At 33.1% G+C, this 23,988-nt stretch overlaps 1 protein-coding gene across 1 annotated transcript in view; it reads right to left on the bottom strand.

The window, feature by feature from the left end:
- Nucleotides 1-96: 96 nt before the first annotated feature.
- Nucleotides 97-23,988, bottom strand: part of LOC123703719 (ryanodine receptor) — a 154,039-nt gene continuing 130,147 nt past the window's right edge. Inside the window, 25 exon segments of the mRNA XM_045651812.1 lie at nucleotides 97-422; nucleotides 1,964-2,134; nucleotides 2,136-2,173; nucleotides 2,448-2,550; nucleotides 3,023-3,132; nucleotides 3,587-3,743; nucleotides 4,136-4,267; nucleotides 5,238-5,445; nucleotides 6,659-6,817; nucleotides 7,437-7,567; nucleotides 8,000-8,145; nucleotides 8,512-8,605; nucleotides 9,168-9,323; nucleotides 10,382-10,475; nucleotides 11,293-11,421; nucleotides 12,217-12,316; nucleotides 13,459-13,571; nucleotides 18,057-18,260; nucleotides 18,783-18,985; nucleotides 19,472-19,628; nucleotides 20,395-20,556; nucleotides 21,215-21,416; nucleotides 22,164-22,324; nucleotides 22,873-23,003; nucleotides 23,389-23,516. Of these exon segments, the coding sequence (XP_045507768.1) occupies nucleotides 1,994-2,134; nucleotides 2,136-2,173; nucleotides 2,448-2,550; nucleotides 3,023-3,132; nucleotides 3,587-3,743; nucleotides 4,136-4,267; nucleotides 5,238-5,445; nucleotides 6,659-6,817; nucleotides 7,437-7,567; nucleotides 8,000-8,145; nucleotides 8,512-8,605; nucleotides 9,168-9,323; nucleotides 10,382-10,475; nucleotides 11,293-11,421; nucleotides 12,217-12,316; nucleotides 13,459-13,571; nucleotides 18,057-18,260; nucleotides 18,783-18,985; nucleotides 19,472-19,628; nucleotides 20,395-20,556; nucleotides 21,215-21,416; nucleotides 22,164-22,324; nucleotides 22,873-23,003; nucleotides 23,389-23,516 (3,359 nt within the window). The 3' untranslated portion in view covers nucleotides 97-422; nucleotides 1,964-1,993.

Below are 23,988 nucleotides of genomic sequence, written 5' to 3'. Positions count from 1 at the left end.
TATGTGTAGGTATAATGTTACTTTGTATTAAAGGTTTGTATGTAGTTATTGTATGTAGGATGGGGATTAGGTACACAGTAGAATAAAACAACAATAGAATAAATTAAAGATTTTATTCAACGCGCATTATATTCTTACATAGACTATATCGAAAAAGTTAAAATAGAAAACTTGGAAAGGCCACCTTATTTTTTAAAAACATTGTTTAAAATAGTTTTAGTTTAAGACAAGCTTAAAATTCGAAAGTACCACGAAAATAGCAATTTGTTAACATCGCTATATTATTAAATACATTTTATTTACAATGCAAAGTTAGAAATTAATGATTTCAACGTAGGTACATTATTATGTCATAATTAAGAAAGTTGACATTTCAAAATCCCGCCAAATTATATGACAGAAAAAACAACATTATTATCTATGTACCAAGAAGCTTATATCTAATACACTGGAGATTTCGGTATGAACATTGACGTGTAACAAGAAAATATTGCCCAGTTCATGTTTTTTATCACTTTCACACCTAACTTGGTATTGCCACTGTTAATACGAAGTTTTCCCAAGACTACTATGTATGCTGTAATATTCTGTGCAAAAGGTTAGTTTTTGTACATGAGTTTGTTGATAAATTGCCAACAACGTCATTCAGAAGCATTGTTGGATGAGACAATTATTATTTATGCTAAATAAACTAAGTATCTGAACCAATTATTAAAAAGCGATACTCCCTGATTATGGGTAGTCACCATAATAAAATTGTAGCAACTCTCACTTTGTCAATATGGCATGTGTGTCAAAAAAATTGCGTCGCTTCGAATATTTAAGTTAATATTGTTGCTTATTTAATGAATATTTTCCGAATATAAAGAATGCATTGTATTGTGCAAAATTGCAGAAGTGTTTGGACACCAAATTCTGGCATAGAATTTCACAGGCAAGTGTATATTTACGTTATTTACAATATTCCTCAATACTCCTGCATTTATCTGTTTAGAATCATTTCAATGGTAAAAATTGTAAAATTTTGCATCATTTTAGAAAGCATTCATGTTAAATTTGTTATTTTCCTAATACTTTATCATTTTTCAACAAGTTTTCAATAAACAAAATTAACAAGTAAGGTAACCATGATGACGAGTTTTTATGGATAGTGAAGAGAATATATTGTAATAACAATATTATGATGAAATTTAGAACACCATTTTCAAGATTTTTACTAGTAATGAAACAACACTCGACATCGGTATTGCACTCACATGTAGTTATAAGATTGTTCGTTTTTACATTGAAATTTATACTTTTTTAACTTACCTCATATTTTTTGTTTTAGGTATTTCAGCTTTCCAAAAAGTAAAATAAAAAGAAATATATGTGCCCATCAAGGGTAAAATTACTGAGGATTACGACCCAGAAAAAAATACCTTTTGAAAAATAAACTTTGTAAAGAAAATTTGTGCAAGGCTGCTATAAACAGTTTTTCTTTGATGATTCTGGCTTGAAATTGACCCGTCGAAGCAACGCGTTTAAAAAGAAGATCTGAGTAGCTAACAATTTGGTAAACAGCATCTGATGCAAAACACAACTTTCCTCTATTTACAAAGGATGTTAATGCTATATATCGGTTCATATCCAAGCTTTGTAGCCAAAAGTTATTTATAACTATCATTCTATACCACTTAAAATTGTATGTATACCTATAAATAAATAAAATTGTATACCTATAAAGTATGACCATAATATTATAATATAAATACTGTTAAAAATATATGTCGTTATTATTTATAGACCATGATTTTTAGTTTTTTCTATTTTGAAAAATCCTGAATTTACAAACCAGCGTGGTCACTCGACAGAAAGAGACAAAAAACATGACTGACGTCATTGAATGTCATAGTTTCTTGTTTCAAGTTAATGGTCATAGTGCAATCTCCAGTGTATTAGAGGATATAAGCTTCTTGTCTATGTACAAACATGTTTATTGCTATTAAAGTGGTTACAAATTGGTGTCATCGTTGAGCAATAAAGGCTGTTTCGAACAGTTTCCTCTCTTATTATTAATAAGAGTAAAACTATTCTCCCATGACATCTTCGTATTGTTTCCTGAAGCAATCTCCGACGGGGAAGAAGTCCCAGCATCTCTGGGTGTACATGTTCCATACGAATGTTTCTTGACCTGGAATAATAAAATATTTTATGAATTTTATAATTTGTAAAGAAAGAAGTGAAGGTTTAGAAATTATTGGTCACATAGTTCAAAGGCTTAATAAGGGATTGTCATTTTTATTATTGGTTTATTATATTGTAGATCTTAAATGGGCGTTTTATTTAAAAATGCATACATATTTTAATAGGATTACAAAATGTACAAAAAATAATATATGTGAAAAATGGGTATTTTTTTTCAATGAAATAATTAAGTATTATGAATATAAAAAAATAATAATTACCAGTATATTCAGTATCCGGTTTATTAATAAGATGCATGAGGAAGAACATGTAGTTCGCGAGATTGTGTTCCCGTTGCACGTGCGTGTCGAACCCGTGCGGTACCTGTCAAATAAAAATAGTGTATCTATGTTCAAAATTAGCTCAACTATTTATTTGTAGCTTTTTGCTCTATATTCTAGAAGGTTCAGTGATATTAATCTAACTACTGTCAATTTACTTATTAAGGCTCTACAAACAGACATTAGAAAATATTTGTAGGAATCATTTTGTATATTTTTTATAATTGAAACTTTTCAATTGAATGTTATATTGTTTCTTATTCGTATGTACAAAAACTCCTTTACATTTTTTTTTTAACAAGAACTCAAAATTAACAATTTTTAATAAAAAACGACGTGTGTCACTCGGGGACTGCTGCGGTTGCGCTATTGCATGCTATGCCTTCAAGCCACACGCCCGCTACGCCCGTCGGAGTGGGGAGCGTGAGGTTTTTTCGTTACGGAATTTCTCGATTCGGTCCCCGCGCTCAAAGCCCGCGATAGAAGCTATGCAATAGCTTAAAAATAATATTTACCTTATCAAAGTAGTCCTTATTAATACCGCATATGAAGCAATTGGACTCCATGTCCTCTTTGACCGACTCCAGCTGGTCACGGAGCTCTCCGAACGCGTCGATGATCAAACCTGTAGGTAGATGTTTGTATAGTTATCTGAGTATTTTTCTATTATATTTGGTAAAGAAGGACTTTTTTTTGTCCTTTTTTACATATATATTTATCACAGTATAGGATATCTCAATTAAAATGTTGTAGAAAATCTTGATTGGTTTATGAAATATATGATTGCTCCATGAATTTCATTAAAATTTTCACAAATAAATCTAAAAATACAATCGGTTGGACAAAAATAATAGCCAGTTTACAGTGTTATGTGACACGACACACTGCTTGGTATAGTGAGTTTTGACACGTCGTGCAACTTGACATGACATGACACGCATAATATGACATGATTAAAAAATTTAAATGCCACTTGACATAATTTTATACAACTTGGTATTTATGTAACAATTTTGTTGAAAAGTAATACAGCTAATTTGACATAGATATTATGTGCTTTTATTTTAATTCTCACGTACCCTGCAGAATAGCGAGCAGGATAATGATGACGAAGAAGAAGAAGGATATGTCGAAAATGATGCGGTACACTTCAGAGTCGTCACCGTCAGGAGGTTCCAACTCGTCTCCGATACCACCACCAGCACGTACTCCCTTGTACAGGTTGAACACGAAACACTGCGCAAACATAATTTATAACATAAATAAGTAATTAAAACAAGCTTTAATAAACTATTGAATAGGTTTAATAAATACAAAGTTTTGAAGTCTATCCATTTAAGAGTGGGTCAAAATCGAATCTAAAGGAGTCGATTGCATAAAAACAAAGATGAAAGCTTGATAAAATGATTAAAGAATAAACCGACGAAAATGGAAAAGATGTATAGCTAAAATATAAACACACCACTAAAAAATATGTAATCGTTTTAAAAATCAAAGAGCTAGGTTATTAAACGTAAGGAATTTACTGTTACTACACATAGATATAACAAATTTAAATTTTGAATTTAACATTTCAAACATCTATTTCACATAAATTATAATTATTCATAAATAAAAATAAACCATACCGTCAACATATCATGGCAGTTCCTGTTAATCTCGTCGTCCTCCTCTTGCACGTAGAACTTGCGGAAGAAGTTGAACGCTATCACCGTGTATATGTACACGATGATTGTGAGTAGCATCACTGTGAGCACCAGCTGTGGTGGAAATTGTGAGTTAATTGTGAGTTCAGAATTGTGAGTTGTGAACTGTGAGTCGTGAACTGTGAGTTGTGAATTGTGTGTTATAAATTGTGAGTTAGTTGTTGGGAATTGTGAGTTGAGAACTGTGAGTTGAGAACTGTGAGTTGCGAATTGTGAGTTGGGAATTGTGAGTTAGGAATTGTGAGTTAGGAATTGTGAGTTAAGAATTGTGAGTTGGGAATTGTGAGATGGGAATTGTGAGTTACAAATTGTGAGTTGCAAATTGTGAGTAACGAATTGTGAGTTGTGAATTGTGAGTTACGAATTGTGAGTTAAGAATTGTGAGTTGTAAATGGTGAGATGTGCATTGTAGGTTACGAATTGTGAGTAGAGAATTGTAAGTTGTGAGTTGTACTTGTGACTGTTACTTACGAGGTGTGAGTTTGCCACTTATGCTACTTTGAATTTATTTATTTTATCTTTTAACAATAAACTTATATACCTCTAATGTAACTTAACTTTTAAATAATATAAGATTCATGTTAAAAGATAAAAGAAATAAATTAGATTTAAAGAGTTTATAAAAACATAAAAGTACTTTTTACGAAAACAATCATGTTCAAGAACCAAAAGCTTTTGTAAACTAATTATCATAGGTCTGTGGCCAGCGGACTAAAATTTGACTCTTGAAGACAATGCACTAAAAGCAGTTAATTTAGAAGAATTAACAACAACATAGACTTATACACGACGACCGCCTCCTTGGTACAGTGGTTGACGAGTGAGCGTAGCACCGAGTGGTCCTGGGTTCGATTCCCGGTGGAGACGAAGAAAAAAAAAGCCTCGGTCTGGTAGGACACAGAAGGCTGATCACCTTGTCTCTTAAGGAAAATCGATCAGTGAAACAGATGTATGAATAATGCATCTGCCCCTTACCCCACTAGGGGACATGGGACTTCACTTTTTACACTTATACAGCCCTTACCTGTTTCCCGTTATGCGTGACAGACTGCAAGATAGTTCTCAACGTTTTAAAACCAACAGCGACATCCAGCAAATGAGCGGCAAAGAAGAAATTATTAAAGTTGCCCATCACAGAGAAGCTGAAGTACCAGAGAGAGTAGAGGAAGGAATTGTCCGTGATAGTGACACCGGCCTTCCACACTTGGTAGCGCCAGTCGATGTTTATTATGCTGAAATAGGTAATTTTTCAGATTTTATTAACATGTACGAATTTTTAAAGAGTTAAGTCGATTTTTGAATTTCATATTTGGATATAAGATTTTGAATTTTATACAAGTGTATGATGTTGAATTTGTGGTATTTTTTTCAACTTTGGCATTCTATACATTTTTAAGTTTAATCCTTTAAATGTAAAAATACTGGAATATGGCTAGTTGTATATTGAAACTACCAAAAATAAGCTAATGATGGAATACATAAATTTTCTTTACGATACTTATAGAAAATAAAAATAACATAGAAATGCTCAAATTCCCCTTTTTAGGGTTCCGTAGCCAAAATGGCAAAAACGGAACCCTTATAGTTTCGTCATGTCCGTCTGTCCGTCTGTCCGTCTGTCCGTCTGTCACAGCCGATTTACTCGGAAACTATAAGTACTACAGTGATGAAATTTGATGGGAATATGTGTTGTATGAACCGCTACAAAAATATGACACTAAATAGTAAAAAAAAGAATTGGGGGTGGGGCCCCCCATACATGTAACTGAGGGATGAAATTTTTTTTTTCGATGTACATACCCGTGTGGGGTATCAATGGAAAGGTCTTTTAAAATGATATAAAGTTTTCTAAAAAACATTTTTCTTAAAGTGAACGGTTTTTGAGATATCAGCTCTCAAAGTCGTAAAAAGTATGTCCCCCCCCCTCTATTTTTATAACTACGGGGTATAAAATTCTAAAAAAAATAGAGGTGATGCATGCTAATTAACTCTTTCAACGATTTTTGGTTTGATCAAAGTATCTCTTATAGTTTTTGAGATAGGTTGATTTAACTGTAATTTTGGTTAAGTTATTGTGCTTACACTGAAAACGATGGCTGAACCTTATAAGATAGATCAAAAAATATACTACAGTATTGTACACCTTTAAAAATCCGCGATGATATAAAATCTTTATAATGTAGGTACTTTTTACGAGAAATATTAGCTTATTCAAGCAATACGCCATTAATATTAATATTCATACATAAAAGTACAAGGCAAAATATCGGGAGAGTTTAGGCTCCATTCACCAGGTGTATAAATTGACATAATAAGTTTATTATATTTGCTGCTACGGAACCCTTTGTGTGCGAGCCCGACTCGCACTTGGCCGGTTTTTTTTTTTTTAATTATTATTTTTATCCTTTCTTTTACAGACATAAAAGTAAATAAAATTAAACTCACTAATGCAACAGCCCCTTGCTTCCCTCGTCTTCTTGTGCGGAGAAAGACGTCTTTTCCATTCCTAACATGTTGGAGATTGAGTCGAAATCGTAAGTTTCAGAATATTTTGCTCGAACTTTCTTCTTTATGAACTTGTCCCAGTAGTTCACAGGGAACGATCTGAAATTTTTCGAACAGTTTATTTTTGGCGGTTTTTTTTAATTTTGAATTAATCTTCCTAGAACTTCGTTTAAAATCTTGTCCTAGAGTAGGCTAGAACTTAGTTTAGAATCTTGTTATTTAGAATTGCATGAAAAAAGTAAACATTTTTTTTGGTTTGTAATATCTTCGTAGGCAATAAGCAGTCGCTGTAAAAGTTCCAAATGTTTGTAATAAAAAATAATTCACATTTCTGTTTCTAAAGTGATACGACATCACAATTGCTAAGTGGAATTAGTGATCTAATAAATAGTATTTAATTTATTCAATGAACATTCTCAAAAAAGACTGAAATTCTCAATTTCTACCAGATCTAAGTACTGAACCTCAATATACAATTTTAAAATTTTTATTCACAATATATAAAGTACTAGCTTTCCGCCCACGGCTTCGCCCGCGTTTTCAAAGAAAAACCCGTTCCCGTAGGATTTCGGGGATAAAACCTATCCTATATCCTCTCTCGGGTATCAAAATATCTTTATACCAAATTTCATGCAAATTGGTTCAGTAGTTAAGGCGTGATTGAGTAACAGACAGACAGAGTTACTTTCGCATTTATAATATTTGTATGGATACAAACTTGGCAGATATAACGAGTTTATCCCAATGGCTCTTCAGATCGTCGTCCTCAGGTTGCTCCGCGATGTACAGACCGTCGAACTCCAGTCTGCGCGCTATGTCCTTCTCTCGCTTGAATATGGCTAGAGGCACCTGTATTTATAATAAATAGTATTAGTAATTTTGGTTGTTTCGTTGTTTTAACGTGAACAGTTTTAAACAAGATTTGATTGAAATTTAATGATGACTGAAAACTCAAGTTTTCTCTTACGAGACATATACATATTATATAGCGAATATTTGTGTGATGAACATAGCTCTGTGTCTGGGTGTTGGTGAACAAATAATATATTACATACATTTAATTGTACTAACGAAAACCAAAGAAAAAAAGCGAGTGTACCTAGCACACGTGTGAAAAGTGAAACTTCTTTGGCAAAATTCAAAGATTGGAAAATTGTAGCCTTACTCATGACGAGAGAGTATTACCATGACACCTCGAAATTTTAATCTCAACGCGCCTAAAGAAGTTTCACTTCAATAAATCATCAATATATGCATCTACATACATAAAACAACAGTAACCTTAAGGTGATAATATCCGATGAGTATAGCGAGCGACACGACCGAATGCAACATGGCCGCCACATTGATCACGTGCTCCATGTAGAAGAAGTCCTCGTCTATTTGCACCACTTCTACAAATTCATCTTCTTCCGCTTCGCCACTTCCTGATTTAAATAAAAGTAAAATATTATTATACTAATAACGAAAAATATTTAGTTTCAATGGACTATGAACTTTTAGGGGCAATTAAGAAGAAATTATATTTTTTTATGGATATAAAATTAATAGTACCAATTATCAAAGGCCCGCGGCTTCGCCCAGAATTCCCGGAAACCCGCATCGTTCGCGTTCCTGTGGGATTTCCGGGATAAAAAGAAAGATGTCTTATTCTGGGTCATCAGATACCAACATACTAATTTATTTAACATCGTAATCGGTTCAGTAGTATTTGCGTGAATGAGTAACAAAATTCCATCCTCTCCAACTTTCGAATTTATAATATTGGTAGGATGATAAAAAGAGTATCATACCATCACCACTTCCAGATCCACCTCCAGAGCCGGAACCGCTGATGATATCACCAAGACCTGATCCTTCACCCTTCTCGTTGTCCGGAGTCGTTACCTGTGGAATATGAGTAAAGTTTAATTTAATTAATAAATTAAATTTATATTACACTGGACGCCTGGCAGATTGAAATTGACATTATTTTGTACGTCGAATTTAGTGAAAACACTAGGTACTGCATATCTAAATATATATAAATCTCGTGTCACAATGTTTGTCCTCAATGGCCTCCTTAACCGATTATAATAAAATTCGCACACTATGTGCAGTTCGATCCAACTTGAGAGATAGGATAATTTAAATCTCAAATCGTTTTAGAGAAAGCGGGCGAAGCCGCGGGCGGTAAGCTAGTTATTGACTATGTATGTATACCATCATATAACGTGGCGACGTGCTGCCAGAAATCGATTTTACTAGCGCCTATCTAACATCACACGATGCACACGTGACAGAAATGAAACTTCTTTGACAAGATTCAAAGATACCAAAATCGTCGCTTTACGTGACGGTATTGCCATGACGGGACCTTGAAATATTACTCTCAATGCACCTAAAGATCACTTCAAAAATTGATCAAAAAATTATCTCGTAACAATTAAAACCTGAAAAAGAAACTTACCTTATAGAAGAGCAGTACGAAGTTGATACAGAAAGCTAGCACGAGCGCGACATACTTCAGGTTGTAGAAGTTTCGCGCCAAGAACGATACCGCGCGCTTTGTGTATTGGGACAGGTCTATCTGGGAAAGGGCTGATGGCGCTGGTACTTGTACCGCCTGGAATATATTTTATAGTTGGTATAATATAGTAGAGTAGGGTGTAGTGTGGTATAATATATACTTATTTATCTATATACAAAATATTTTACGCAGACATTTATTTGTATATTTTTTTATAAAATTATCAAATGTGATAAAAAACTACAATTAGTTCAGGATACATCGCCCATTTTTGCAAGTGACTACTATCAAGCTGATTTTCCGTTTGTAGCTTTATTTTGATGAGACGCCCAATAATTTCGTGTACGAAAGTCTCGATTGTGGTAGCTAACAGAGATATCAAGGATAAAATTTTTTGATTTGATGGTTCTCAAATATTTAATTTGTAGGACAATATGTCTGTTGAATTATATAAACATTAACTAAGTGAAAACAAAAAAATCAGCTTGTTAGTAATCATTTATGATGACCTCGTTATCGAAACACTTTGGAAAGGGGGACTCTTTGAACAAACCATAGATTTTGTAGGACAAATATTTTTTCGAATAATTTAGGTAATTATCTTGAGATTGAACAAAAAAAAATCAGTTAGTAATAAATATTTGAAAACCATCAAATCAAAAATTTTTATCCTTATTATCTCTGTTAGCTACCACAATCGAGACTTTCGTACACGAAATTATTGGGCGTCTCATCAAAATAAAGCTTTCTCAAAGCAGTTTCTCTTTCTAAAGCAGTCTCAGCAAAATAAACAAACGGAAAATTAGCTTGATAGTAGTCACTTGCAAAAATGGGCGATGTATCCTGAACTAAATAGACAGACTGATACAAAGGCTTGAAGTAAATGAGCTATAAGCTACCCACCTTTTTATAACGATCATATGTTTTATCCTTTCCAAGCTGCATGAGCAATGTGTAATGAATTAAGTAAAACACAATGAATTCACAAACGAAGAGTGAGTAAATGCTTTCACTAGATAATTTATTCAATAATTTATTCGAGTCGCTTTTGAAAACCAAATAATTAGCTCAATTTTTAACGAAATTATATTTTTATGAAACTGAGTAAAGCCAGGATGAACTACTAAATTTGAACGGCGTTTTTCTTATATTACCTTTTTGCTTTCAGCTTCAATCGCCGACATAGCGGCTTGTTGCGCGGCCTGTGCCTCTATACGTTCTTGTGCTTGTTTCTTCGCTTGTTCACCACTGAAATGAAGTTTATTTCAGAATTGCACAATTATTTGGTACAGTGTTGTATGAAGTAGCATGATAGTGCGGTGAAGTAAATCATATTGTAATGCAGCATAGTGTTAAAAACGGCTACTCACGTACTTGCAGCAGGGGTAATTTTGAAATTGAACCCTTTAATTGGCTCCTTAATTGCGATGTGTATAGGCAAGAAATTTAGGGAACAACTGAAATTGCTCCGACCGCCGACCAATCGAGATTGTTCCAATATTGCTGCAGGTACGTTATTAACTGGCCTAAGAGTCAAAGTACGATAGCATAGTATAATAGTTGCTATCACTAGTTGCAGTGATGTATGGAGTGGTAAACTGGTAAGCCGCTTGACGTCGTCCACGCAATTGGCGACTCGTGAACTTTTCATTGTGATACAGAACATTGCTGTGTGGTTAGTACGCTGTACCATAATATTATGGTGTAGTGTCTTGTAGTGTTGTAGTGTAATATATTATACACACATCAACAAAGTCTAAGGGCTATTTTGAAATTAAGTGAGATATCCGTCATCGTTGGTAAATTAATGTAAATATAACACAGATTATTAATAATTAGATTTTCGAAAAAAATACAGTTTTAGTCAAAACTAAGTTTTCTAACAAGAAATGAAGACCTTTATCATCCGACTTTTCACCTTGGTGAGAAAATTCAACATTTTTAAGGAATATTAAAAAAAATTATGATTTTTTTTTTTTATTAGACTTCAAAATTCTCCATAGATTTTGAGATATTTGATGCAATACCAAATATTTGATATTGTGAGTGTATGTGTATATCTTACCCGAGCAGATCAATGAGCGAGGGCGGTTGCGGCTCGTCGGAGTCAGGCGCGTCGTCCGGCGCCGCGTCCGCCTCCTCGCCGCTAGACGGCGTTGACGCGCTCGGCGACTCGTGCGGTTTTACTTGGATCCTGTATTTTTTTTAACATTTTTTGTAGGGTTTTTTTTTATTTTGTTCATGAAAGATCGGCATACTTATTGAAATCACGTTTTTTTAATTGAAATCAATCAATCAAAATATAATATGTCTTGTACAGGCCGATTAATAAGAGCTGGATCATAAACACATTTATACATTGCACATGTGTAGTGTCTATGAAAAGTCTACCCGTCTTTCTCTCGCGCAGACTAGCTTATGAGAGTGAAGGGGACAATTATTGTTTTTATTTTGCAATTGTTTATAAATACAGGGTGATGTAATTTAAACAAAGATGTTAGGTATACTACTAGCTATATTCGACGAGATAATATCTACTTCGCGGCACGCGGATTAAAATTTAAATTATGTAATAATTTTAATAAGTTTTGTAAACAAAATGTAGACGCCGTAACTTAAAATTTTCATACATAGCTGAACAATACAGCGTTTATTGTAATGTAGCCTTATCTCTTACGTGCTAGGGTTTCGCTTGTATTGTATTGGGAGTAAGCTAAGGAGTAAGCGCATATGTTATTTGTATTGTTAATATCGTTATTTTCAATATGAACATATACAACTTTATACAACTTTTCGTAAGAATTTTTTCCGTCTAGGCCCCTTTCACAACTTCTTTTAAAGGAACTTCGTTCCAAAAAAAAAAAACAATTACAAATACAGTTTGTAAAATCATTTGAACATTACTATTCACCATTTCTACGTTTATTGATTATTCTCACATTCTCCTCCCCCAAAAACATAAATTACAATAATAAAGAAAAACACTCACTGGCCATTGTCTTCTTTGGTGATATCTAAACCGAAAGCGGACACTTGCATTTGTCCAGTATCGTCAGCTGCCGGTAATGCTGGCAAGTGTCGAGCTGGACCTAAATAATAACAATATTATTGGGAATGAAGAAAAGGTAAAAAATTGTATTATAGACGTGGAAAGTGAAAAAAGGTACAAAGATGTTCTTGAAAGAAAAGTTTGAATTTGATAGAAATAATAACCATGAATTAAATTTAGGAAGTGAAAGGTGCTAAGAATTTTAGCTGCTCTTGCTATTTGTAGATTGGGTAAAACTTTGAGTATGGTAGACGTCTATAGTCATCTAAGCATATGTACAGAATACAAAAATCTATAGAACATTGTACAGAATACAAAAATCTATAGAATTGATGATTATAATTGATATGCACAGGATAAAATACCTAATTATAGGTAGTGAAATAAAAATAGTTACTGTGTGGAAAATTGATCAACGAAAGATCAGTGATGAAAAATAATAATGATTTATATTATAGATTATATAATATTGATAGATTTATACAATATTGATTTATATGAATATTTATTTGCTCACACCAAAATGGCTTCAATATGACATGTATTAGAGTGTTTGTTTGCATTATTATAAAAAAGCATGTGTTAATCCAAAAGCAGATTTTGTTTGTTATTCGAATAAGTTATTAATTAAAAAAAAACTTAAGAATATTATAATTTGGAAAACGTATTAGATTTAATCTGCGTTTGGCGTTAAATGTGTTTGTATTTCAAGCGTTCGGTCACCATAAAGTCTTATAAGTTGTTGATGCTATTCAACATGATATTAAAACGGTGGAAGATAAACATTTAAGTCAATTAAAATTTATTCAAACATGTGCAAATGGTAATGTACACATGAGATGTTTATATAAATTGCAGGAAACAATTACTTCGACATTAAGAGGAGTTTGAATCCCTTATTTGAGTAATACGAAATAATTTTTTTTTTTGTAAATATAGGTTCATCCTCTTGTTACATTAGAAATTCACAAGCAAACCCTATCGCATTAAAAAGATCTGTACCCCAAAAGGGATTCGAATTCCGTCCCCAAAACGAACTATAACCTGCATTATTAAATCATAGAAAGAAAAAAAAAACATGAAAACTTTACAGCAAAGGCGTATAACTCCTCTCCCTTTACACCCCCCACCCCGCGGTGACCGAAGCGAGCGAAGCGAACGCGTATACATTGTGTCGCTTACTTTGCATCAACCTGTGTTTGAACTGACCGATTTTCTCCTCCTCCTCTGGCTCTGGGGGTGTTTCCTCCACTTGTGGCCCTCGCATGAGACCGAGTAGAACTCCGAATATATACCTAGATAAGGGATTATAGTCTTTATTAGCTAAAGCATAAGGCATAATATCGTATCAAATATAGTAGCAAACCGTATATACCTAGATGTGTACAAGGGATTGTAAACCTTATTCGTATTAGCATAAGGTAGAGTATCGTATTCGCAAGCCGAATATACAAGGAAATGAAACACTTTACCTATATCGAATATATACGTAAACAGTATACGGTATAGTTACAAAGGAATGTAGACTTTACGTATTTAGTCATACAGTTGCTTATACATTATACAGCTACATGCTGGATATGGTAACATATTGTATAAGTAGAATGTTATAAAAACACACCAACTAAGTTCCTACAGAGTAAAGTTGCAATGGAATACAGATATTATAAGCTAAGACAAGATTTCGTATAGAATATAGAATTATTGGAAAGGATATGACAACACATAGATGGGTGGATTTCCCAAACCGCTTTTTTACGCGGCAAGGCTGAAAACTATCCTATTTTTTCAAGATATTGTTTTTATTTTTTGTTTTAATCGTAAAGCACAATGTTTATAATATGGCCCTATCATTATAGTTTAAAAATAATTATTATTTTCCAAGAAAATGAAGTAAATATAGGCGATTTCCAATTTTGGTGGCTTGTCGCCGACCTACTTCACTCAATATCAAGATCGATTAACTAAAAACTAGACGTAGGATTCGATTTTAATTTTTATGTAGTCGTTTTATAATAGTTGACCATTCAAAATATATCAATTTAATTATATTAAGTACTGTAGTATAGTTTTACAGGCACAATTTAGGTCTGTCGCCGAGAATTTTCTAATTTTGGTGTCATTTACAAAACGATATTTCTACAAAACACCAGTGATTCCTAAAGCATACAAATTACGTTATGCACTTCATTAAGTCACGCACTAACCGGCTTAGCAGGTGGTTGTGTGCTGTGTCGTACCAATTTCCCGCCAAAAATGTAAGTAAACAGTTTCATTGCAACACCCCCAATTTTATGCAATTTTGGTGTACTTAAATAATCATTCTTGTGACAGTAATATTTTATTGTTATTTTGAGTATTAGTAGAGTTTTGGTTTGTTTATTGTTTAGTAAATATGTTATTATTTTAGTACACGTAGTTTTTTTTTAAGAATTTTTTTCTTGCAATTTCCAATTTTGGTGGGACAATTTTGGTGGCATTTTTAGACCCACCAAAATTGCTTCCTTACACCAAAATTAGAAAATTCAAATAAAAATGTTTATTTACTAAAACCAACATTGCTTCATGAGACCAAAATTATAAAATCAATTAATAAATCGAATTAAATATTAATGTAATTACTATGAAATCGAATATGAGTCGAAATGTTATGATGTTAGCACAATGTACCGCTGTATGTAGATAATTATACCTATTCCAGATAACAGCGCTGAAAGAGTAACTTTTTTTTACTTTTGTGTGAGCAAACTCATAATGCTTAGGGACTTGCCCATACAAATCACAAAAAATGCTGATATTTTCACAGTAAACTCTACAAGTGTATAGGTATACACATAACACTATTTTTTTATCCTGTAGATAGATATTTTCAAATTAAGAAGGTTTCTGTTACAGGAATCCAAAGAAAAAAACTAAACAAACTAGAGCAGAGCAGTTACAAAGAAAGAGAGAGTCAGAAAGAAAGAGAAAAGAAAACATCAGAAAAGATCCTCTCAAGCTTGAAGAACTGAGAAGAAAAGAACGCGAAAGATACCACAGAAAGAAAGTTGAAGGCAAAATTGTACCGTTGTCCGAATTACCACCTCGAGCCCGTAGACTGAAACGGAGACGAAATTATATTAACTTCAAAGCGTACTGTGAAAGAAAAAAACGAAGAGGTTTACCTTCAATACTGTCCAGCTACATTCCACTACATAATTTACCCATCGAAACAACGTCACAGCCTACGTCACAGCAAACACATCAGCCAATTTCAAATTCACCTCGAGTTTTGCGATCCCATAACAAAAGTCTTACTTTAACCATTGAAGCTGCTCCTGCTGCTCCGATTGAAGAAACTTTATCCATCGATGCTATTCAAAGAAGCACACCCGTTAATGAGACCGCTTCTCCATTTATAAGTCCCAACATAAGCTGCATACACTCTCCCAGTTCTATGTCTGGGCGAAACAGTACACAGTCAGATATTTCTACAAGTAGCAGCTTTAAACGAGAACTGAACAACCAACTTAGAAAATACCGAGAACAGAAAAAGTCCAAAATAAGATTACTTAAGAAAGCTCTTCTGAAGGAACAACAAAGACTTGAGAGGTTGGAAAAAAAGATGAATATAAGTCCAAAAAAGTTGGGTGTAGCAAACGTATGGTAAGTCCTAAATCAATCAGTCCTAAACAAAAAAGACTACGCAATATTGTGAAAAACTTCTTTGAAGATGATGAAAATAGTCGAATTTGTCCGGGCAAGCAAGATTATATAACAAGAGGTGGATTGAGAAAGCAAAAACGATATTGGAATGATTCTCTAAGAAATTTACATCGAAAATATCTTGAGAATGGGTACCCGCCTGTATGCTATATTACTTTTACAAGAACGAGACCATTTTGGGTTATTAAGCCAAGAATCGAAAACCGTGAGACGTGCATGTGTAAAACGCATGCTAATATGGAGTTTGTAATATCATCTCTGAAGAACAACAAGATTATTCTTGAAAATTCCATAACAGAGGTCTTAAATACTTTGACTTGTGAAAAAACTACGGTTGCCTGTTTACTACGTAAATGTGAGGTTTGTTGTAATAAAATGTTAAGTTTCAAGGAATTTGACAACTCAAAAACCATTTTATACTATGCATGGGAGAAAGCAGCTAAAAGCTATACCTACTAAAAACAACAAAGAAAAATATATTAATGCAATTGCAAACGTTAACAAAGTGGACACTCCTAAAGATGTTATTAAATTATTTTTAAAAACTATAACGCCCTCTATGGCTCATTGTGGAAGAATTAAGAATCATTACGCTTCTGTAAAGAAAATAAAAGAGGAACTATCTGAAAACGAATGCTTAATACACGTTGACTTCAGTGAGAATTATAACACAAAATATGGAGAAGAAGTTCAAACAGTTCATTTTTCTGGAGGCCGAGGCCATATTCGGTTAGTCTTTAAAATATATAAGTAGGTACAGCCATTAGGATTCATCTTTATATACTAGTACATGTTCTGTCCATCTTTAAAGCTGCACGCTAGCTTTACATGACATGAATTTTAAGGTAAAGTTATTCAGGCAGGCAAGCCAGCCAAGGCAGTCAGCAGACCTGTTAGCAAAAGGCAATTTTTATTATTATTTTTCATTTTTTTATTGCAGTACAAGGTTTTTTTCCATCCAAATATAATTTAGGTGGGGTGTAACAATTTTGGTGGTATCATTTTCAATTTTGGTGTCAAAAAACCAATTTCGGTGGGAGGTCAATTTCGGTGTCAGGAATAACATGATTATTTAAGGGAATATTCTTATTCTTGTTGATAATTTAATTAAAAGATAGTACTATCTAACACCTAAAATCAAATTGAATAAAAAAAAATCATAAACAAAAATTTCCACCAAAATTAGTAAAAAAATGCTAGTTGTTGAAATCCACTCAGATATTCTATTCTATGCTATAAAATATTATTCTCATTATTCATTCTATTCTATGCTATTTAAAAAATTGTAGTAATGGCGACTCAAGCAGCGAATCTATCTAATCTGCATGCATATTTTTTATTAATTCAAATTAAAGAGTATGAAAAACGAAAAAGTGTGTATGACGCACTATACCGTATTTATTTTAAGTAAACTCCGATAATTGAAACGCGTAAAAGAATAATTAATCTAGATACATAATTAAAATTAGTACCGCAATTATTAATATAGGAGACTTTTTTGAGTTAAAAGTGCAATGTGCAGTAATCTTAATAAATTCGAATATAAAAAAGAAGACAAAATCCGTGGTGCACATAATATTTAAAATTTAAATTAAATAGTGCTCGAGATATGAAAAGAAAACAGATAAAAACGTGGTAAAATTTCAGAAGAAAGTATTATACTTAAAAACTTAAATAATAAATGATCATTTACCAATGACTGTGCACCGAGTTAAGCGTGAAATGAGATTAATTTCTTATTAATATAAATCATTATGAAATAAATATTAAATTAACACCACATTCAATAGTTCAGTAGTTTTTGAAAAAATCCCAGCTACAATAAAATATTAGGATTTTTTTCAATTATTATTTAGAAAAGGGAACTTTTTTATATTTTAGTCCTCGGGGAACTTAAAATAACCTTGAACCTTTAACCCATTGAGCCCCGAGCGCCCAGTGATTCCGAGGGCTGAGTTATTAAATTGTAAAAATCGTATAAGGAATTACAATTTTCAATGTACCCTCAATTCGTAATTATCAACTACCCCCACTTAACTACCAACCTAACTATTTGACCAACAAAAACAACTCACCTTATAACAACAACAAATCCGTATCCAATATAATAGAACAAATAGAAGAACAGCTTAAAGAAACCAATGAACAATTCCGCGGGAGGCATCTGTTGAAGATCTGCGATTTTCGCCTTTATATTAGATGGTGATAAAGACGAAAATGCCGCGGCAATACCGTCCTTTACTGATTGGTAACCGCGACGGAAGGGATCTTTGCCGGCTCTGGAAAAGATAATGGATCATTTATTCAAAATAAAAAAATTCACGTCATGACGTGACCTTGAAATTTCATGAGTAAGGATTTTGGTATCTTTGAATCATGTCAAAGAAGTTTCACTTCTGACACGTGTGCTCGGCACACACGCTCTTTCAACAGCTGGCATTAGACCATTGACAATTTTTTTTCATTTTTACGAACGCTTTTAAGAGATACAGATATACGTAGATATAAACATACACATACAGATATATAATAATCTCATCGTTCATCATCATCATCACCCATAATATACGTATACGCGGCTTCTCTATTCTACGGTCCACTCGCAGACGCATAAGCCGCCATTAGACCATTTACAAATGCTTACACTTTTTATATACATATAATAGATAGAGCTACATTTCAATAATCTCTCCTTTCATCATCATCATCATCACCCACATACAATTACAAACACTTTTTTTTCAGAGATACAGATATATGTAGATATATACCTACAAAGACATACATAGAAATAATCTCACCGTTCATCATCATCATCACCCATATAAGTATACGCGGCTTCTCTATTCTTCGGTCCACTAGCCGACTCTTCAGACGCGGCCATGAGACCGGACGCGTGAGTCATTTCAAAGATGGCGTCTTCACAGAAATTCACGAATGCTTCTAATTTCTCTTTGTCACCTCCTTCTGTTACTATGCTGTAGAAGAACGCTCGTTTTGATTCCTGGAAATTTAGTTTAGATAAATTATAATCTTTTAGGAAAGGTTTAGATGTGTGATCTTTTGGTGGTGGGAAATCATCATCATCGTTAATATTAGTATCATCACCATCATCATCATTAAAAGTCGTTTTTTATTGCTAGAATTTTCTTTTACTAAGATAATGGTAATCGAGTTCTTTTAATAAGATAAAATAAATGCCTAGATTACAAAATAAATCATTTGATGGCTATACGACTGCTTATTTTCTCAAGTAAACAAAAATAAATCAAATAAATTTGGGGTAAGTACTTGAAATTCATAAGCTATTAATAATTGAAGTGTTATAAATAAATAAATAAATTGTAAAGATTGCAATTTTTTTTAAAGATTAATAAAGTTGATATTTTTCGCTATTTCTTTTTTGCAAAAGAAAAAATAAATGTTAAAAATCTTATATTTGTTATCAGAAATTAAACCGTTACTTATTTTCACACATCTCCAATAATACCTTAATTTGCGGTTTCTCCCATTGTTCAATGTTAGACTCCTTAATTTCAAAGTAAACCCTTTCAATCCGTTTGGAGCCGCCCATGATTTCAATACGACCGAGGAACGGCTCAAAATAGTTGAGAACTGAACCCGCTGTTTCTAGGAAGCGGGCTAACCTGGAATGTTAAAGAATTTTTATAAAAAAAATTCTTTACTTATTATTTTTTGTTTTTTGAGAATATTTTTTATGGGTATCAGGTTGATACCCCGTTTTGATTTTTGGGTATCTCCTCATAAATAATTTATAGTATTTATATTTAAATCTATATCAGTATCTTATAATATAAAAATGAATCGCAAAATGTGTTGGTAAGCGCATAACTCGAGAACGGTTGAACCAATTTCGTTCATTCTTTTTTTTTATATTCCTTGAAGTACGAGGATGGTTCTTATGGAGAGAAAACGTAAACATGTACCACGGGCGAAGCCGGGGCGGACCGCTAGTTTGAAATATAAATATAATATACGTTTGGAGGCTTCAAATCCCAAAGCGTGTTAATTTTATTTTATCTAAATAAAATTCACGGGGTACTCACAAAAAGTATTCTCCGCTGATGAGCAAAAACAAATGTGCGAAGATTAAATCTAATCCTATTTTTCTAATTCTATGTTGCGAGAACGTCTTTTAAATTAAAATTAAGCACTATTATGTTCGAATGAAAATTCTATTTGTCATTTATAAGAATTAAATAATTGAAATAGCATTACTTTAAGTATCCTTTTTTCATTTTCATATTTGAGAAAAATTATATAACTCATTAAAACTCATCAAAATATGTACTCACTCACTTTTTTGCTAAGTGTAAGTACTACAGTGAACAATAAATCAGTCTTGCTTTTCGATCCACAACACGTTTAACAAAAACTCTTTATTGTACTAACCTAGGTTCATTAGGCATATGTTCCGACAAGTTGGTCAAAAGCACGGCCAAGTTGAAACCAATTTCTTTAGCTGGCTCGTGGAAACGGTCACAGAATCCAACATAGTCCAATTTACCATCATGGTTGGTTTCACAGCAGGCTAGGAGGAATTCGATTTCTTCCCTGTGAAATATTAATTAATTAATTAAGATTATGTTTTAAAACTTTAGTTATAATATGACCGGCCGCATGATAAATAACAATACTAAAATAAATTGAATTTTTTTTAATTACATAATCACAAAAATCATCTAACAAGAATGTAACAATTACGAAAATTGTTTGACTTCAAATAAGATTCGTTCACTATATATTTCAGAAAGAGACGCATTTGAGGAAGAAAAAGAATTTTGTTAAAATTCACTACATCTTTATAATTATCATCACCAGATTGAGATTGCCAGACAAAAACATTTGATAAAATGATTGCGGTCTTTCCAATTTAAAAGAGACAGAAAATGACAGACACCGTTTAAAAAAAACCTTAAAAAGAAATACTTCCAGCGTATAACTATTTTCCTTAAAGTCAGGTAATCATTATTTGTATCTATCTCATTAAGTACTACTACCACTACTACTACTACTAGTACTAATACAATATTTTAAGCTATTGCATAGCTTCTATTGCGGGCCTTGAGCGCGGGGACCGAATCGAGAAATTCCGTAACGAAAAAACCTCACGCTCCCCACTCCTTGGGGCGGAGGTGTGGCTTGAAGGCATAGCATGCAATAGCGCAACCGCCCCACTCCCCGAGTGACACACGTCTTTTTTAATACTCACGGTGTATAACTCTTCTGCTGTTCCATCTTCTCCTTAAAGTCCTTCGGCAGCACCCAACCATCATTATTTGTATCAATTTCCTTGAAACTAGCGCTTGAAGTCAAGTCCTTGAGTTTTAGGAACATGTCGAAGTATTTGAGAATCAGTTCCACGTTCGATGCTGACTCTACTAGAGTGTCCACCATTTGCTTACCGATTGTACCTGAACAAATAAAAAATGTGTGCGTGTACTAGTGTACACACGTAAGAAGTGAAACTTCTTTATGATCTTATTTATCAAAAAATAATTTACTATTTTCAACTTAACAGAAATACATCGAATCACGCGTGATAGAGATAAGAAAAAGATGGCGCGTAACGGAAAAATGTCACGTGTAACGAAAAAATGTTACATTAAATTTTATTCCAATCTCGATACAGAAGTTTCACTTCAAAAAGTAGTTAGTATGAAAATAAAGAAGTGGTTTATTTTAAAGGCAAGTTTACAAAATCCAACGTTACGTTATATACGTTATACACTAGTACGTTATACATTTTGGCTCCACTTTTTAGCTCCTTATCTTGAATTTACTGTACATTTATTTATTGTTGTGTTTGATTTGTTTTGTCTCACTAGATTTCCACCCGCGGCTTCGCCCGCGTTTGCAAAGGAAAACCCGCATAGTTCCCGTTCCCGTGGGTTTCCGGAATAAAAACTATCCTATCTGTTAATCCAAGTTACCCTCTTTATGTGTGCTAAATTTCATTGTAATCGGTTCAGTAGTTTTTACGTGAAAGAGTAACAAACATCCATACATCCATACATCCATACTTACAAACTTTCGCCTTTATAATATAATATATTAGATTAGATTTTAACTGTATTGTGTGCTAATTGTGTTTATTGCAATTTTGTGGAGTCAAATAAATGATCTTCCTTTCTTTCAAATGTACCTACTAAAAACCTCACCATTAACAACATTCCCCTCAAGCATAGACAACATCATGGTGATCATGTCCTTCTGCAAATTGAGCAGTTCCTTCAATAGGTCCACTTGAGATGAGTGCTTTGAGAGCTTGTCCTGCATGTGAGAGAACAGGAACAGGAAACCGCCCACTGCGTCCCATAACCTGGTAATAGAAAAGATTATTTATTACTACACACCATAAAACAAAGTCGCTTATATTTTTAAAACCACGCAATGAATATTGATGTGGTTTTTTTTATAGTTACAGTGATTCAAGCGGAAGTCACTTATAAACAAAATGAAAATGGAGATGAAAATGAATATGAAAATGACAGTAAAGATGAAACTGAGAGTGAAAATAAAGACGAGGATTCAGATAAAATGAGGTTGGAGATGAGAATGAGATAAAAAATGAAGATTAAAAAAAAATTGGTAAAACTATGTGACGCAACTGATGGATTATACTAATACAGTTATAATTTGATTTTGAGAAAAACGATTAAGAGGCGAATGTATAACAGAAAAGAACAACAAAAAATTTCTTACATCGAAATAATACGCTCTTAACATCTTCCTCGACTTCATGACTATCAATATAAAGAGCCTCTTAACAAAAAATAAATTGACATTAAAGGTCCCTTAAACCTATACTACAATTATTCTTAGAAGAAAAAAATAACTATCCTAATTTTATATTAAAAAAAAACAAACCTAGAATGTGCCAAAGCCTGTTGGTTCTGAGTACACGGTCCTTGTATGACTTCAGTGAGAGTGTTGAACACTTGAGACGCAACTCCGATTGCTTTGAAGAAATTCGCTTTGCCTGCTGGGTCTATTAGTTCCTGGAATATTAATTATGTTGTTATTATAATTGAATTTATTACTTCTCTTTTGGTAGGTATTTTCTGGTACTTCTTTAAGTACCTTCTCCTTTGGGATGTTGGCGATCATCTATTTCAATTTTAGAAACCAACATTTTCAGGTATACTAATGTGGTTTTTCAGTTTTAACATGTGAAAAATTACGAGTTGATCAAAGATTGGTAAGATATGTTTGTATTGACCAAACAGGAATAAGTGCTTTTTCATTTAGAATAAACGAAACACAGACAAAATATGTTAAGGCTATAGTTATTACATAAATAGACATAGACATCATTAAGACAATTTTAATTCCTTGATTTTAAAAGCTATAAAATCCATCGAGAATTTGTTTAAAAACACAAACCTTGCTCGAATAATGCCAATAGAAGTCCATGATAGATTCCTGTAACCTCAGCAAGTAGTCCACAGTACAAATGACGACGTTCACAGTAGTCGTGTTACCGGCTTGCGTTCGGAGGTAGTTCTGCCATTCTAATTTTAGATAAAAATTCAAATTATTTAGTAGTTTAAATAAAGTAGGAGAATGTTTTTAGGTGGTGGCAATCCATACTAATATTATAAATACGAAAGTAACTCTGTCTGTCTGTCTGTTACTCAATCACGCCTACTGAACCAATTTGCATGAAATTTGGTATAGAGATATTTTGATACCCGAGAAAGGACATAGGATATGTTTTATCCCGGTAATCCCACGGGAACGGGAACTATGCGGGTTTTTCTTTGACTGCGCGGGCGATGCCGCGGGTGGAAATATAAATTGATAAAATATGTATCCAGTGAAAGATCAAAATTTCGAAGGGCTTGGTAACGCAAAAATACTTATTTTGAAATAAGTAATTTTTCATAAAAAAAAATAAAGTAACAGCATATCACAGAGATGACAGTATAATTAACGTCGCAAAAATACTATAAGCACGACAAATTATGAAACCTTTATCTGGTA

This window comes from Colias croceus, chromosome 27, assembly GCF_905220415.1.
Source record: "Colias croceus chromosome 27, ilColCroc2.1".
Lineage (NCBI taxonomy): Eukaryota > Metazoa > Arthropoda > Insecta > Lepidoptera > Pieridae > Colias > Colias croceus.
This window is presented reverse-complemented; position numbering and strand designations above follow the sequence as displayed.